The 17,844-nt window shown below is 41.2% G+C and overlaps 1 protein-coding gene across 3 annotated transcripts in view; it reads right to left on the reverse strand.

Annotated features, from left to right (window-relative positions):
* LOC111976149 (protein strawberry notch homolog 2) overlaps nucleotides 1–17,844 on the reverse strand; it is a 109,981-nt gene that overhangs the window by 51,932 nt on the left and 40,205 nt on the right. For all 3 annotated transcript variants that reach the window (XM_070447531.1, XM_024004906.2, XM_070447532.1), the window contains one exon: nucleotides 8,976–9,090. In XM_070447531.1, the coding sequence (XP_070303632.1) occupies nucleotides 8,976–9,090 (115 nt within the window). The remainder of the gene's footprint in view (nucleotides 1–8,975; nucleotides 9,091–17,844) is intronic.

Raw genomic sequence — 17,844 nt, forward strand, 5'->3', positions numbered from 1 at the left:
GCTTGCCAATGTTCCAATCTTATCTCCAACTGTTTGAACAGCATGCTAGCCTGTCCACTTTTCAGATGTTGAAATCAAGTGCCCTACCTTATTTCTCAGAACGAGTTGCCAATTCCTTTTATAAATTGTTTTATGCTTATTGCACATTTATAAAAACATACTAAACAGCTAGTATAACAATCACAAAAATTCTGCTAGCSTTACGTGCTACCGTAATGCGCACGCGACAAARTGAGCATTAATTTTCCAGAATGAATGTTCATTGGTACATCTGTTTAGTAGTGTCTGCTCTGCTRGAAATTTGATGATTTCAAACAAACAGGGCATGGTTCGAAAGGTTAACTTCTCTAAAGTAAAATGTAATTTTTTTGTGTCCATATGATCGATTCGGTTGGACCAACTCTCAAATGCAAATAGCGAATTGAAACCGATTGTCAGAGAGGAAGAAGTGATCTCTCATCTTTGTTGTTGTGAGTGGTAGGGGGAGGGGCTTGGGAGAAAGAGGCAAAGCGAGAGGTATTTTGAACCAAAGCCTTCCTGCCTTTAGGACAACGACTCCCAGTATTAGGGATGAGACATGAGCATCCCGTCATTATGTGATCCGTTTCAGGAAAATAGGTGAATGACGCAAGTCACGACTTCACAGGAGAGCCATTTAAACTTTTTMGGGGCAGAAATGTCTACTGGAACACGTGAACTTTCATGTGCCTTGATAACAAACTTGTATGCCATCTGTAAATATGAATAAAATTGTTAAATTTTGAGMGTGGAGGGTTAAGCCACAGAAACAGCAACCTTCCCACTAGCCATGACTGGCTGAGATAATGAGTGGGCTGGACATGTCGAGAGGGGAGTTCGGATTGGTCTGCCATATAGACGTCTATTTTAGCTGGTCAGTCTGTTGGTAATCCTGTCGAACGCARCTTTTTTTWATGTATTGTGTAGTGGAGATGCTTAAGTGTTGCTCTCCACTTTCTGGAGGATCAKGTTTTGAAATCAGAGTATGATAGCTAAAGAGATGGCAAAAACACCTGTCTCCGGATTACATCTTCAAACTAAGGGCAATCGTGGCATGGCATCCGTGCATGACGATGTGTGTACAGGTAAGATAGTCTAGCTAGCTACATTCAGATATMACATGTTTCTAATTTTGACAGAAAGTGGTTTCATTTCAAGCTAAAGTGTACTGTTAGCTAACGTTAGCTGGCTGACTCCCTAGCTAACGTCATGTGTATGAAGTTATTATTCGTATCCCAGAACTGTTTGCTTCGCTAGTTAGAACCTAATGTTAGCTAGCTAATATTGAACKTGGTTGGTTAGCTACCAGCATATTCATATGCAGGGTAGTAACATGATTTGGCGCTATGATAGCTAACGTTAGGTGTGTGATCTTAAGACATTGTTGACCTTGCCAGGTTCATTGTTTACCTAGCTAGCTAGCTACATGTCTTAAGCTCAAYTGTACAACACCCGTTGAATATGGCTGGTGACAGTAAACGTCGGCAAAAAAGCGTAATGAAATTGTTGCCAGCAGAGCTGGTTAGGCTGTTTTCATGTTAAATCATCAGKCAGAGCGTCAAGAGTGCGCTCTGAACTCTCCGAGAGCGAAACAAGATGGGTTGGGCTCAAGCTTAAGAGGGTGTGAACGATGCTGAATGGGTGTAGACAAAAAGCTCTTCACAAGAAACCAAAACATTACAAGGCCATTATCTCAAAAGTGAATTAACAAGTTTTATAACTTTCAAAGGAGAATTACTTTCCCATTGTTTCTTAAAAATGCAGTGTATGATATACCATTTTGTAGCTGAGGCTCTACTTTTATACAACGTAAAAAAAAAAAACTATTTCAAATTTTGCTACACAAGACCAAATCCAGATGGTGAGTCACATCTGGTGTAAATGGGAAGGTGCACAGCACAAAATGAGCTAACAAGAAGAGATCAAAAAGACAAGCTGAATGAGAACAAGCGGAAATAAAATGCGATTAAAAACAGAAAATAAAATAACTTGATTCTGCGATACAGGCATTTGGAATATAGCGTAAAAACATACATTTGAATTTTATATAGCCCAGGCTTAATTCAGCGAAACAATAGCATTAGTGAGGTTAACATTGTAGCGTTAAGATTTCCCTTCACTGGAACTAAGGGGCCTAGCCCGAACCGTGAAAAAACAGCCCCAGACCATTATTCCTCTTCCACCAAATGTTAGTTGGCACGATGCATACAGGCATGTAGCATTCTACTGGCATCTGCCAAACCCAGATTTGTTTGTCAGACTGCCAGATGGTGAAGAGTGATTCACCACTCCAAAGAACGCATTTCCACTGCTCCAAAGTCCAATGGCGGAAAGCTTTACACCGATCCAGCCAACATTTGGCATTGCGCTCTTAGGCTTGTGTGAGGCTGCTTGGCCCTGGAAACCCATTTCATAAAGCTCCGAACGAACAGTTATTGTGCCGACGTTGTTTCCAGAGGCAGTTTGGAAGTTGGTAGAGTGTTGCAACCGAGGACAGACGATTTTTATGTGCTACACGCTTCAGCACTCGACAGTCCCGTTCTGTGAGCTTGTGTGGCCTACCACTTCGCGGCTGAGCCGTTGCTGATCTTAGACATTTCCACTTCACAATAATAGCACTTACAGCTGCCCGGGGCAGTTCTAGCAGGGACAAAATTTGACAAACTGGCATGTTGGAATGGTGGCATCCTATGAAGGTGCACGTTGAAAGTCACTGAGCTCTTCAGTAAGGCCATTCTACTGCCAAAGTTGGTCTACGGAGATTGCATGGCTGTGTGCTCGATTTTATACACCTGTCAGCAACAGGTGTGGCTGAAATAGCTGAAACCACTAATTTGAAGGGGTATCCACATATGTTTGTTTGTTTATGTATGTACAGTTGAAGTCGGAAGTTTACATACACTTAGGTTGGAGTCATTAAACTCGTTTTTCAACAACTCCTCTAATTTCTTGTTAACAAACTATAGTTTTGGCAAGTCGGTTAGGACATCTACTTTGTGCATGACACAAGCAATTTTTCCAACAATTGTTTACAGATTATTTCACTGTATCACAATTCCAGTGGGTTAGAAGTTTACATGCACTAAGTTGACTGTGCCTTTAAACAGGTTGGAAAATTCCAGAAAATTATGTCATGGCTTTCGAAGCTATTGATAGACTAATTGACATAATTTGAGCCAATTGGAGTGTGTACTGTGAATGTTTTTCAAGGCCTACCTTCAAACGCAGTGCCCTTTGCTTGACATCATGGGAAAATCAAAAATAAATCAGCCAAGACCTCAGAAAAAAAATTGTAGACCTCCACATGTCTGGTTTATCCTTCGGGGAAATTTCCAAATGCCTGAAGGTACCACGTTCATCTGTACAAACAATAGTACGAAAGTATAACACCATGGGACCAAGCAGCCGTCATGCGCTCAGGAAGGAGACGTGTTCTGTCTCAGAGATGAACGTACTTTGGTGCAAAAGTGCAAATCAATCCCAGAACAGCAGCAAAGGACCTTGTGAAGATGCTGGAGGAAACGGGTACAAAATATCTATATCCCAAGTAAAACGAGACCTACAGTGGGGAGAACAAGTATTTGATACACTGCCGATTTTGCAGGTTTTCCTACTTACAAAGCATGTAGAGGTCTGTAATTTTATTAGAGATACACTTCAACTGTGAGAGACGGAATCTAAACAAATCCAGAAAATCACATTGTATGATTTTTAAGTAATTAATTTGCATTTAATTGTGACATAAGTATTTGATCACCTACCAACTAGTAAGAATTCCAGCTCTCACAGACCTGTTAGTTTTTCTTTAATAAGCCTCCTGTTCTCCACTCATTACCTGTATCAACTGCACCTGTCACACACTCAGACTCCAACCTCTCCACAATGGCCAAGACCAGAGAGCTGTGTAAGGACATCAGGGATAAACTTGTAGACCTGCAAAAGGCTGGGATGGGCTACAGGACAATAGGCAAGCAGCTTGGTGAGAAGGCAACAACTGTTGGCGCAATTATTAGAAAATGGAAGAAGTTCAAGATGACGGTCAATCACCCTCGGTCTGGGGCTCCATGCAAGATCTCACCTCGTGGGGCATCAATGATCATGAGGAAGGTGAGGGATCAGCCCAGAACTACACGGCAGGACCTGGTCAATGACCTGAAGAGAGCTGGGACCAGTCTCAAAGAAAACCATTAGTAACACACTACGCCGTCATGGATTAAAATCCTGCAGCGCACGCACGGTCCCACTGCTCAAGCCAGCGCATGTCCAGGCCCATCTGAAGTTTGCCAATGACCATCTGGATGATCCAGAGGAGGAATGGGAGAAGGTCATGTGGTCTGATGAGACAAAAATAGAGCTTCTTGGTCTAAACTCCACTCGCCGTGTTTGGAGGATGAAGGATGAGTACAACCTCAAAGATGACCATCGCAACGCGGAAGCATGGAGGTGGAAACATKATTCTTTGGGGATGCTTTTCTGCAAAGGGGACAGGACGACTGCACCGTATTGAGGGGAGGATGGATGGGGCCATGTATCGCGAGATCTTGGCCAACAACCTCCTTCCCTCAGTAAGAGCATTGAAGATGGGTCGTGGCTGGGTAGTCCAGCATGACAACGACCCGAAACACACAGCCAGGGCAACTAAGGAGTGGCTSCGTAAGACGCATCTCAAGGTCCTGGAGTGGCCTAGCCAGTCTCCAGACCTGAACCCAATAGAAAATCTTTGGAGGGAGCTGAAAGTCCATATTGTCCAGCGACAGCCCCGAAACCTGAAGGATCTGGAGAAGGTCTGTAATGGAGGAGTGGGCCAAAATCCCTGCTGCAGTGTGTGCAAACCTGGTCAAGGACTACAGGAAACGTATGATCTCTGTAATTGCAAACAAAGGTTTCTGTACCAAATATTAAGTTCTGCTTTTCTGATGTATCAAATACTTATGTCACTTAATAAAATGCAAATTAATTACTTAAAAATCATACAATGTGATTTTCTGGATTTTTCTTTTAGATTCCATCTCTCACAGTTGAAGTGTACCTATGATAAAAATGACAGACCTCTACATGCTTTGTAAGTAGGAAAACCTGCAAAATCAGCAGTGTATCAAATACTTGTTCTCCCCACTGTATATCGACATAACCTGAAATYCCACTCAGCAAGGAAGAAGCCACCGCTCCAAAACGGCCATAAAAAAGCCAGACTACGGTTTGCAACTGCACATGGYGACAAATATCYTACTTTTTTMGAGAAATGTCCTCTGGTCTGATGAAACAAAAAACAGAACTGTTCGGCCATAATGACCATTGTATGTTTGGAGGAAAAAGGGGGGCGCTTGCAATCTGAAGAACACCATCCCAAACGTGAAGCACGGGGGTGGCAGCATCATGTTGTGGGGGTGCTTTGCTGCAGGAYGGACTGGTGCACTTCACAAAATAGATGGCATCATGAGGTAGGAAAATGATGTGGATATATTGAAGCAACATCTCAAGACATCAGTCAGGAAGTTAAAGCTTGGTRGCAAATGGGTCTTCCAAATGGACAATGACCCCAAGCATACCTCCAAAGTTGTGGCAAAATGGCTTWAGGACAACAAAGTCATGGTATTGGAGTGGCCATCACAAAGCCCRGACCTCAATCCCATAGAACATTTGTGGGCAGAACTGAGAAAGCCTGTGCAAGCATGGAGGCCTAAAACCTGACTCKYTTACACCAGCTCTGTCAGGAGTAATGGGCCAAAATTCACCCAACTTATTGTGGGAAGCTTGTGGAAGGCTACCCAAAATGTTTGACCCAAGTTAAACAATTTTAAAGGCAATGCTACCAAATACTAATCGAGTGTATGTAAACTTCTGACCCACTGGGAATGTTATGAAAGAAATAAAAGCTGAAATAAATCATTCTCTCTACTATTATTCTGACATTTCACATTCTTAAAATAAAGTGGTGATCCTAACTGACCTAAAACAGGGAATATTTACTAGGATTAAATGTCAGAAATTGTGAAAAACTGKGGTTAAGTGTATTCGGATAAGATGTATGTAAACTTCCGACTTCAACTGTATGTATGTATGCATCTACGTACACTACTGTTCACATTTTTGGGGTCACTTAGATATGTCCTTGTTTTTGAAAGAAAAGCACATTTTTGGTCCATTAAAGTAACATCAAATTGATCAGAAATACAGTGTAGACATTGTTAATGTTGTAAATGACTACGGCTGATTTTTAATGGAATCTACATASGCGTACAGAGGACCATTATCAGCAACCATCACCCCTGTGTTCCAATGGCACGTTGTGTRAGCTAATCCAAGTTTATTATTTTAAAAGGTAATTGATCATTAGAAAAACCTTTTGCAATTATGTTAGCAGAGTTGAAAACMGTTGTACTGATTAAAGAAGCAATAAAACTGACCTTAGACTAGTTGAGTATCTGGAGCATCAGCATTTGTGGGTTCGATTACAGCCTCAAAATGGCCAGAAACAAAGCACTTTCTTCTGGAACTCGTTAGTCTTTTTATTGTTCTCAGAAATTAAGGCTATTCCATGTGAGATATTGCCAAGAACCTGAAGATCTCGTACAACGCTGTGTAGTACTCCCTTCACAGAACAGCGCAAACGGTCTCAACGCTGTGTAGTACTCCCTTCACAGAACAGCGCAAACGGTCTCTAACCAGAATAGAAAGTGGAGTGGGACGGCCTGGTGCACAACTGAGCAAGAGGACAAGTACATTAGAGTGTCTAGAAACAGACACCTCACAAGTCCTCAACTGGCTGCTTCATTAAATAGTACCCTCATTAAATAGTACCCTTTTCTATTGCATTGCAAAGAAGGGTACCTATTGGTAGATGGGTTTAAAAAAATAAAAAATAAAAAAGCAGACATTGAATATCCCTTTGAGCATGGTGAAATTATCAATTACACTTTGGATGCTATATCAATACACCCAGTTACTAAAACAATARAGGCGTCCTTCCTAACTCAATRGCCAGAAAGGAAGTAAACCGCTCAGGGATTTCACAATGAGGTCAATGGAGACATTTAAAACAGTTTAATGGCTGTGATAGGATAAAACTGAGGATGGATCAACAACATTGTAGTTACTCAACGATACTAACCTAATTGAGAGTGAAAAGGATGCCTGTACAGAATAAAAATATTCCAAAACATGCATCCTGTTCGCAACAAGGCACTAAAGTAACACTCCTAAAAAATTGGCAAAGCAATTAACTTATCCCCCTGAATACAAAGCGTTACGTTTGGGGCAAATCCAATAGATCACGAGTATCATTCTCCATATTTTCAAGCATAGTGTTATGCTTGTAATCGTTATGCTTGTAATGCTTGTAATCGGACTGGGGAGTTGGTCAAGATAAAAAAGAAACGGCATGGAGGTAAGCACAGGCAAAATACTAGAGGAAAACCTGGTTCAGTCTGCTTTCCACCAGACACTAGGAGATGAATTTGTTTTATAGCAGGACAGAATAATCTAAATCAAAAGGCCAAATCTACACTGGAGTTTCTTACCAAGAAGACAGTGAACGTTCCAGTTTTGACTTAAATCTATGGCAAGACCTGAAAATGGTTGTATAGCAATGATCAACGACTAATTTGACAGAGCTTGAAGAATTTTGAAAATAATAGGCAAATTTTGCACAATCCAAGGTGTGGAAAGCTTTTAACTTACCCAGAAAAGCATCTACAAAGTATAGACACAGGAGTGTGAATACTTATGTATATTAGATATTTCTGTACTTCATTTCCAATAAATTTGCTAACATTTTTAAAACATGTTTTCACTTTGTCATTATCGGGTATTGTGAGGGTGGGTGAGAAAAAAAATCTATAAAATCCATTTTGAATTCAGGCTGTAAATATGTAATAAGTCAAAGGATATGAATACTTTCTGAAGGGTATATGAGTAAGAAGTTTGGTACAGCGTGTGCAGCACCTGTCTACACCACACAGCTGGGCAGTACCAGGGAGCTGCAGGGCGTTCACTCCGAGGCCTTTGTGTGCACTTGGCAGGTGGCACACTGGGGTCAGAGGCTCTTCATTAAGTACATAGGCATGCCCCCAGCCCAGCCGCTGTTAAACCGGCATTACTCTGATACAGGATAGGACGGACYTGAGAGGCATAGTGACTGGCTCTTTAGTAACACATCACTGCTCTCCTATACACACACAGCTACTGGAGCTCTACGAGGAGATGCCCCAACATTCAACCCCATACAAATAAGCCAAGATGAGAAGTGAAGTCACTCGCCTGTGTTGTTAGGGCTTCTCAGTCAGCAGAGGAGAGAGATTACTTTTCCATATGGGACTTAAGAACTGCCTGGCCTGACAAAGTGTGCATAATTGGAAAATGCAAATGAAGAGGTTAAATATAGCCCAGTAAGGATGCTAAATATAAAACGGAGGGGGGGAATTGTCTCTTACTTTGTCATTTACACATTTCCAAGTTAAAATAAGCCTGTCCCAAATGTCTCCAGGGTGATTGATGATGCATAACCTCCGCAAGAAAATATGAGGAAAGCAAGAGATTAAATTCCTCCATACAAAAACTCCACCGAAAAACACCACGCATTTAAGTGTTCCTCAAAAGTGCAATGAGAACAGACATATTCCTCAGAGTGACAGAATAGAACCTGATGGCCAACAACCAAAGCCCTGCTAAATTACAGCAGCTTATTAATAACAAGCCTTCACAGGAAAAGGAGCAGGTAGCTTCTTAACACTGTCTAGACAGTGTCAGATGCAACGTTTAATCACTGTTTCTGCAGGCAGGAATAACCGACCGTGCAACGTTTAAGGTAGGATGAAAGWAGTAAGTGGGAGCCGCAGCTCCTCCCTTTCAGAGAGTGACAGCGAGGCAGCAAGAGAGCGAGACAGAGGTGAAGATAAGACTGCTCAAACAAGGTAGAGAGAAGGATAGAAAGAGAGTGTGATATGGAGAGGTCTTACCTGAGGGAAGCCTCCGTTTCTGGGGAGATTGAGGCAGGGGAAATCATCATGGAACCCAGAATGGCTGAACATGTCGATGTGCATATCCGGCATGGTGTCATTCAAGTGGTATTGCCTGAAAAAGGTCAGAGGTAAAGCAGCTTAATGAGATGTACTGGGAAGGGGAGAGCAGAGGGAACTAGCTAGTCATTAAATGGGTGGGAACTTGTGCTTTTCTCTGCATGGCCAAAGGGGTTTGGTTTTTATTTATACAAAGGAAACGAGCACACAGGGTGGTTGGAAAACAACACTCTCAAACTAGCCCAACAAAGATATAACTAAGAGCAATGATGGTTGGAGGATAAAGAAATAAAGTCAACAAAGAACACATGAACCCCACAAACTGTGGAGTCATAACACAAGCGATAATTATCTTAATACGCATTAATAACTGAACTTGTGATCTTCTATCAGCAGTTTACAGACACGCCATAAAACCTAAATTGTATTACTTCAAGTGAACACTAAAGCCTTTGGCCTGCCTCACAGCTGAACCACTAGAACGGAGAGTGAGTCACGCCTGACGCTGCCACAGAGCACAACAAGGACTGTGACAATACCAGTATCGCAATAATTTTTCAATGGCAAAAATGAAAACAAAAAAGCAGGCTGAACTCTTTGGTCCTTTAAAAACCTGCAGTATGTTAAATATTTTGCGATATAGCTTGGAAAATAACTAAATGCAACTCTGGATGACAATGTGTATGCTTCAACATTAGGGCTGTTTTCCTAAAGAAGTTAAATCTGTTAGTTTCCTTGCAACAATACTAACGAGTATCACAATAGTTGTATCATCACGACCCTAATAACAACCAACTATGAAGGTAAAAAGTCAGAGGGGAGAGCGAGAGGCAACGAGCGAAAGAACCTACCCGTCATCGGGTTCCATGATCCACGGAGGCCACACTGACTGTACATGCTGCCTTCTTCCAGAGTCAGACTTGCACAGAAACCCACAGGCATCAACACAAACACACTGGAGCTGTACCGCGGCGACTTGCAACACACACACCAACACAAAGACACTGGAGTGGCACACAGCTGTGTCGAGTCACGGCTCTCTGAGCTCAGGGCTTCATGTGACTCCCCTCTGCGCTTCAGGGAACGGAGAGGCACTCCGCTCTTTCACACGCTCTTCCGGGAATCACAACCTAGTTCAGTGGAAAAACACCCACTGACGGCTTTCTCAGGAACCTCTGCCGCCTGTGATATTTTCACTTTCTCACTGAGTCACAGCAGGCAGGGCAAGATGGTGCCCAAATGAGGGTAGCACAGAAAGAAAGTAACYACCGCACAGCTCCCAGGCTCAAATCCTGTGAGAGCTGATCTCTACATGGGGGATTGAGGGATGAAACTGTCCTCCAACACAGGACACAGATCAGCTGGAGGATAATTGAGGTTGTTATTTAAAGAAAGGGCTCACATAGGAACGGAGAGATAAGCCACGGGGAGAGCTGCTGGTGGTCTAAAGCCAGGCGGTTTTGTATAGCTAGAGCAAAGCTTGGTGTGAGGGTGTTTTAACAAGGAGATTCAGGGATTTGATCTACACACAATAGTCAGTGTGGTAAATCCCTAAAAAGTATTGCAGATTTCCTAGGATCAGAATTAAGGGTTTCCTGATCAGTGTAGGAAAAAAAACACCTGTACAGAAGGTGTTTATTAACGTGTTTATCTATTTTGAAGGGTTACCGTCAGCCACCTAGCAAGGGTAACAGTGCAGCATCCTAAAGCTTCAAATAAAAAGTGGAAATCCTGAGCCTAACCRTGTAGCCTCTTCTGATATGACAGTGATATTGCTGCCTTGGCAGAATGTGTCAGTACTAGCAGCATTCCAATAACACAAAGCCAGTCGGCCCCGTTCAACAGTGCCTCACTGACTGCAAGCCTTTCCCGGAATATTTGCAACCCAGTTATGCAGCATCAAAAATCTATTTCTAATCTCTTATATTTCTGTAACTAAAAGGCTATTTTATTACATCAATTGGACTGGTTCAAGCTGGTGTTAGACAATCTAGTGTATGTAGGGCAGGCAGGCAGAAAGTAACCTATCACCTCTCACTTGATGCATAACTGTTATTGCAGTCTGGGGAGATAAAGCCAGTTAAGTTGACTTTGGTCAGGACAGTAGGACATGACAAACTAAAGTGTAATGCAATAACATTGAGAGATCAAACCTGTATTGCTCGTCTAGAATAACAGGCTAGTTCGGACAATTATTGAATAAAAAGAACCCGATGGCGCATGTGTTTGATCATCAAACAGCAGGGAAATCAGCCCCAGGCAAATTCGCATTCCCAAGAAAGTATAAAGAATACAAGCACAAAGGGCACTGTTAGGGTTGCACATTTGGGGGAATACTCKGAGGTGGGAATTCCGTGGAAATTAATGGAAAAATATGCAAATTAATATTAATACAATTTAAATGTATATGTTTTTTTGCAGATATATTTACCCTATATGGAGACAGAAACACAAACCTTACAAGTAGACAATTGAAAATTATTAAATCCTTCCAATAGAAATAAAATCTATTTAGTTACGAATTGAACTGTTAATTAGTTAACTCTTCACATGGGATGATTTCACTGAACAACAAAAGGGAAAATTGAATGATCCCCAATGATCTATCGCATCTCCCAAAACACGTTTAAAATGATAACCAAAGCTTTAGTTGCTAGACTATCTTCCTCTCAGGCTTCCATGTCTTCTCCCTGGACCTCCTCAATGTCCACCTCTTGAACATCAGACTAAGGGCTTCATCTTCACTGTCCAACCTTGTTGAGGATGGCTCGTTATCAGGCTCAAGAAGCCTCAAATTTGCCTGGATGGCCACCAATTTTTCAACTCTTGTATTGGTCAGCCTGTTGCGTGCTTTGGTGTGTGTTCCCAAACAAGAACCAGATGCGCTCTGAGGCGGCTGATGTTGGTGGGAGTTGGAGGATGACGGAGGCAACAGGGGAAAAAGCCTCAGAATCACCAAGTCCCTTCCACCAGGTGGCTGATTAGATATGTTTGGAACGACTGCCATATTGCATGTCCATCCCAAAGCCCTTGCTTGGAAGTGTACTTCGCCAGACTGCCAAGAACCTTGCCATCATTCAGGCCAAGGTGGAACTGCAGTTTCCTCTGCTTGGAGCAACAGTGACGTGGGCAGGGCAGTATGGATTTCTTCTTACATCTGCAAGCAGAGTCTGAACATCAGACAAGATGGCATTGTCTCCCTCAATCCGTGCAATAGCTACTGCTACTATCTCTCTCCCAAAATACATCATCCAGGAGGATCTTCTTGATGGGGCTGTCCATATCGGCAGACTGATATGCCATTTAATGGAGAGACTCCATCTCCTCCAGGAGACTGTCAAACATGACAACACCACCCTAAAGGGTGTTGCTGGGAAGCTTCAATGTGGTGCTCTTATTCTTCTCACTTTGCTTGGTGAGGTAGATTGCTGCTATAACTTGATTACCCTTCACATATCTAACAATTTCATTGGCTCTCTTGTAGAGATCCATTGTTTTCAGTGCCATGATGTCCTTGAGGAGCAGATTCAATGCATGAGCAGCACAGCCAATGGGTGTGATGTGAGGGTAGGACTCCTCCATGTTAGACCAAGCAGCCTTCATGTTCGCAGCATTGTCTGTCACCAGTGCAAATACCTTCTGTGGTCCAAGGTCATTCATGACTGCCTTCAGCTCATCTGCAATGTAGAGACCGGTGTATCTGTTGTCCCCGGTGTTAGTGCGCTTGTAGAATACTGGTTGAGGGGTGGAGATGATGTAGTTAATTATTCCTTGCCCACGAATATTCGACCACCCATCAGAGATGATTGCAATACAGTCTGCTTTCTCTATGATTTGCTTGACCTTCACTTGAACTCTGTAACCAGAAAATTAGTAGATAAAGTATGTCTGGTTGGAGGGGTGTATGCTGGGCGAAGAACATTCAGAAATCTCTTCCAATACCCATTGCCTGTGAGCATCAGCGGTGAACCAGTTGCATACACAGCTCGAGCAAGACATTCATCAGCATGTCTAACTACGTTCCTCCATTGAATCAAAAAAATATATGATTCCAGGAGGACCATGAGCTGTTGCTATCGATAAGGTGTCCGATTTATCATTTTCACCTCGAATAGAAGTAGAGGGACTTTTGTCAGAGGTTGCTTGGTGTGGGCGCTGAGGGAACTTTATGCACTTGGCCAGATGATTCTGCATCTTTGTTGCATTCTTCACATATGATTTGGCACAGTATTTGCAAAGGTACACAGCTTTTCCTTCTACATTAGCTGCAGTGAAATGTCTCCACACATCYGATAGTGCCCGTGGCATTTTCCTATAAAGATTAGAAAAAAAATTAGTAAAAAAACAAATACAATTCCATATACAAATAAATAGTTAAGCAGTTAGATTAAACAACTCCTTTGTAAGATACAGGTTTTAAAATGAAACATGTCTGGAAACAGGTGAATTAARACTCAAGCAAGCTAAATAAACCCCACATGGTAGTAAAAACTAACTAGCAGAAATTGTTAAGTTAGAAATGATTTAAACACTTTGCGGTAGGCTACTATTTAACAAAAAATTATGTCATATAAAATATATTCACCCCACCCAGTATTGTAATCAAAACTTACCAGAAAGCATGTAGTCCTTGGCTCACACAGTGTAGGCTCAATAGCATCTCATTAGTGTGCTAGATCTTGAGAATCAGCTGTACATGTGATGGAAGAATGCACTGTGCATGCAGAGGGTTGCAATTCCATTGAATTGGGGATAGTTTAACCAAAATACCTAGAATTGCCTTGTGTATCCCATAAAAAAAGGTTCACTGTTATAAGCTAACTTTTTTGATGAATTTAAGCAAAATTCACTGGAAAGTTTCTGACCCTTTGCAACACTAGGCACTATAAAACAGGTGTGTTTGTGTGTTGCCACATCAGGAACTTTCATTTAGACTTCCAGACAAACCTGCACTTCATTTACCACCAAACTACCAGATAGGATCAGGACACCGTGTGGCTATGTCAGACTATCAGGCCATGACAATCTCCCACTGTGTCGCAACAACCAGTAAGTGTTGGGCTTCAGTTCCGTTTAAATTCAGAAGGAATTTTTAAATAGGTCGTCTGTATGGTATATTATGTACAGCTGTTTGATGGATAGCGACCCTATTGCTAAATCTATCCATTCAGCATCTCAATAACATCCATAAATATTAACAAAGAATTTCCTCCATCCAAGACTGAGTCAGTGTGTGTTTTTTGTTCTACACCCCTTGTGGGGACCAGTAGTCCTCACAAGGATAGTAAAACAATGAAAATTAGGACAAGTGGGGACATTTCGCTGGTCACCACAAGGAAAGACTATTTTAGGCTTAGGGGTTAGGTTTATTGGTCAAATTTAGGATTATGTTAAAGGTTAGGCGTCCCGTCAACCGGACAGTTGTAAATCATGCAGTGCCTTGTGTAATGATCACAGATTTTAGAGAAACAACAAATGTCGGTACATATAAGTGTTTATATCGGCTGAAAGCTTAAATTCTTGTTAATATAACTGCACTGTCCAATTTACAGTAGCTATTGCTGCGAAAAAATGCCATGCTATTGTTTGAGAACAACCCACTTTCACCACGATAGGTTTGATAAATTCACCTCTGAAGGTGAAATGTGTACTTAAATCAGAGCAAGATTTCAGAATGTATCATCCAAAGGGTCCCAGAGATAACATGAAGTGTCTTTTTGTTAGATAAAATCATTTTTCATATCCTAAAAAAGGTCCATATTGAATGCACGATCGATTTTGTATTTTCACTCGTTCAATTTGCAAAGAAAGGAATCTGAAAATCTAACCCTAAACGTTGTTTRAACCAGTCAAATCACATTCGTATTTATTCCTCAGAGATTCTAGAACGTAACCAAACTTCACTATATCATTAGGGGTGTAGTATATCCTATAGGACACCAAGTTTGGTCAGAGCGACGCCTTCATGGCACGCCGATGACGCAGGCGGTCTTCACTTGATCAACTGTAACTTTGTCAAATAAGCACCAATCGGGGTCAAACAAAGCTAGCTAGATAGTCAATGAGCTGGGCTTTACGGGAGTATCTGTAAAGCTTGGCTTTACGGGAAACCCTGTATCTGTCGCAAAATGTACCTGCTAACCTTGTGCGACAGCAAGCCTTTTTCTRTGGGACAAAAATTATAAGAATATGGAGAGTTATGAAGTTATGAAAACTAGTTGTTTTGCAAATGTTGAACTTACAATATGGCTACTAACACTGGAAAAGCTAAATCAAAGTATACAGATTTGACGATATTCTTGCAGAAAAATGTAATGTGAATGTCTCCTTCACGATTTGCCCAAATGTTCCCTGGGTGACTTCACACAATGTCATGTAGTTTGCTGAAAATCTGCACACACTGCTGCCATCTTGTGGACACCGTCGGAATTACAACCAGAGTGAGGGTTAGATGAGGAACCTTTGTGTTGCATTTCAAAGACGGTGGTAGAAAAACAKGTTTTTCTTTCTTTGTATTTTCTTCTACCAGATCTATTGTGTTATATTCTCCTACATTCAATTCATATTTCCACAAACTTCAAATTGTTTCCTTTCGAGTGGTACCAAGAATATGCATATCCTTGCTTCAGGGCTTGAGCTACAGGCAGTTAGATTTGGGTATGTCATTTTAGGCGAATTTAAAAATAAATAAAAAATCTTRTTTTTTTTTTTTTTATTACAAAAAATGTGGCTACCCCTATGAAGTTTTAAAGGGAAAATGGGATTTTTTTTAATGGGAATCAATTGTTTGGTCACCACAAGGATAGAAAAACAAAGGTGTGCGTGTGGCGAGTAAACAGAGTGCTGGAGACCGACCCATTCACATACGTGAATCGCTCTGAACAGAAATGTGAGGGAGAGGCTGAGGCTAATTCAACCAAGACTCTCGCTGTCCCACAGGACTCAAATCAACTGTGTGGAAGTAACTTAATTTTAGCTACTGTAAAAAAAAATATGGTCTAAACATATGTCAATCAGATCAACTCTTTGGACTCCCCAAGGTACTACCTCTGGCAACGTACGTACCCCAACTAGCTAAAAATGCCAACATCGGCCCAATGTCTCGCTTAACGTCAATGTGCAAAACCGATGTCAAAGCTGACGTGCATACCTATATAACGTAGGTAGATGACGCCACGAGAAAGTGCTACATGTGCAACACAGCATTCCTAACCTAGCCCACAATGTCTGCTGTGTGGATWTAGCAGTCAACAAGTCGAACAGTCATTTGAAAGAGTAAGAACATTTCAGCGAGACAACGCAAAAGGCGAAATCCATTAACTTCTTTGATATAGGGGGCAACATTTTCACTTTTGGATGAATTGCGTGCCCATAGTGAACTGCCTCCTACTCTGTCCCAGATGCTAATATATGCATATTATTATTACTATTGGATAGAAAACACTCTCAAGTTTCTAAAACTGTTTGAATTATATCTGTGAGTAAAACAGAACTCATTTGGCAGCAAACTTCCATAGAGGAAGTGAAAAATCTGAAAACGAGGCTCTGTTTCAGGGCCTGCCTATTCAACTGGCTTTTATTTATCGATATGCGTGCACTTCATACGCCTTCCACTAGATGTCAACAGGCAGTGGAAGGTGGAATGGGGTGTCTAGCTTGATCTGAGGCCGAACAAGAGCTTTTGGAGAGACAGGTCCGGTATTTTCTTTGTCTTCGACGGCGTGTGAGGGACCTCGACATTGTCTTCTGAAAAGCGTTCGGTATACACAGCGAATATCTCCGGCTCTGATTTTATTTGATACATATGATAATAACATCATAAAGTAGGTTTTTTCAACCCAGTTTTATCAGTTTATTCAACATTTATTGGGACTTTGAGTTTTCCGTTCTTTGCGCCAAGAGAGGATGGGAATGTTAGCAACCTTGGCTAGCATTGTGGCGCAAATTCGACAGAAGAAATGGACATTCTAAAACCAAACAACGATGTATTCTGGAAATAGGACTCCTTGTACAACATTCTGATGTCTATTCTCCGCCGTGTTGGTGAGCACTGTCTCACAATAACCCAAGCTGTATGTTGTGGTAAAGTTATTTTTTWAAATCTAACACGGCGGTTGCATTAAGAACTAGTGTATCTTTCATTTGCCATACAACAAGTATTTTTATGGAAAGTTTATGATGAGTTCTTTGGTCAGATTAGGTGAGTGTCCAAAATATCTCCAGAGATTCTGGTGAATCGTTGCTACGTATTCACAATGTATAACCAGGATTTGTAGCTATAAATATGCACATTTTTGAACAAAACATAAATGTATTGTATAACATGATGTTATAAGACTGTCATCTGATGAAGTTGTCCAAAGCTTAGTGATTCATTTTATATCTTTTGCTGGTTTTTGCGAAAGCTACCTTTGCGGTGAATAAATGCGTTTGTGTGTTTGGCTATTGTGGTAAGCTAATATAATTCTATATTGTGTTTGCTGTAAAACATTTTAAAAATCGGAAATATTGGCTGGATTCACAAGATGTTTATCTTTCATTTGCTGTACACCGAGTGTGTATTATGTTTCAAATAAAATTGAATTATATGATGAGTATATATAATGATATATTCAGCGAATTTGGCTCTCAATGGTTAATTATTTACCACACTGGACTAACTTTTGGTGCTATTTTTGATGGTGGCTGCAATGTAAAAAACTATAAGATTTATACCTCAAAATATGCAACATTTTCGAACAAAACAATAAATGTATTAAGTGATAAACATTTTATAAGACTGTCATCTCGATGAAGTTGTTTCTTGGTT

Source organism: Salvelinus sp. IW2-2015, linkage group LG16, assembly GCF_002910315.2.
Source record: "Salvelinus sp. IW2-2015 linkage group LG16, ASM291031v2, whole genome shotgun sequence".
In the NCBI taxonomy this organism is placed as follows: Eukaryota; Metazoa; Chordata; class Actinopteri; order Salmoniformes; family Salmonidae; genus Salvelinus; species Salvelinus sp. IW2-2015.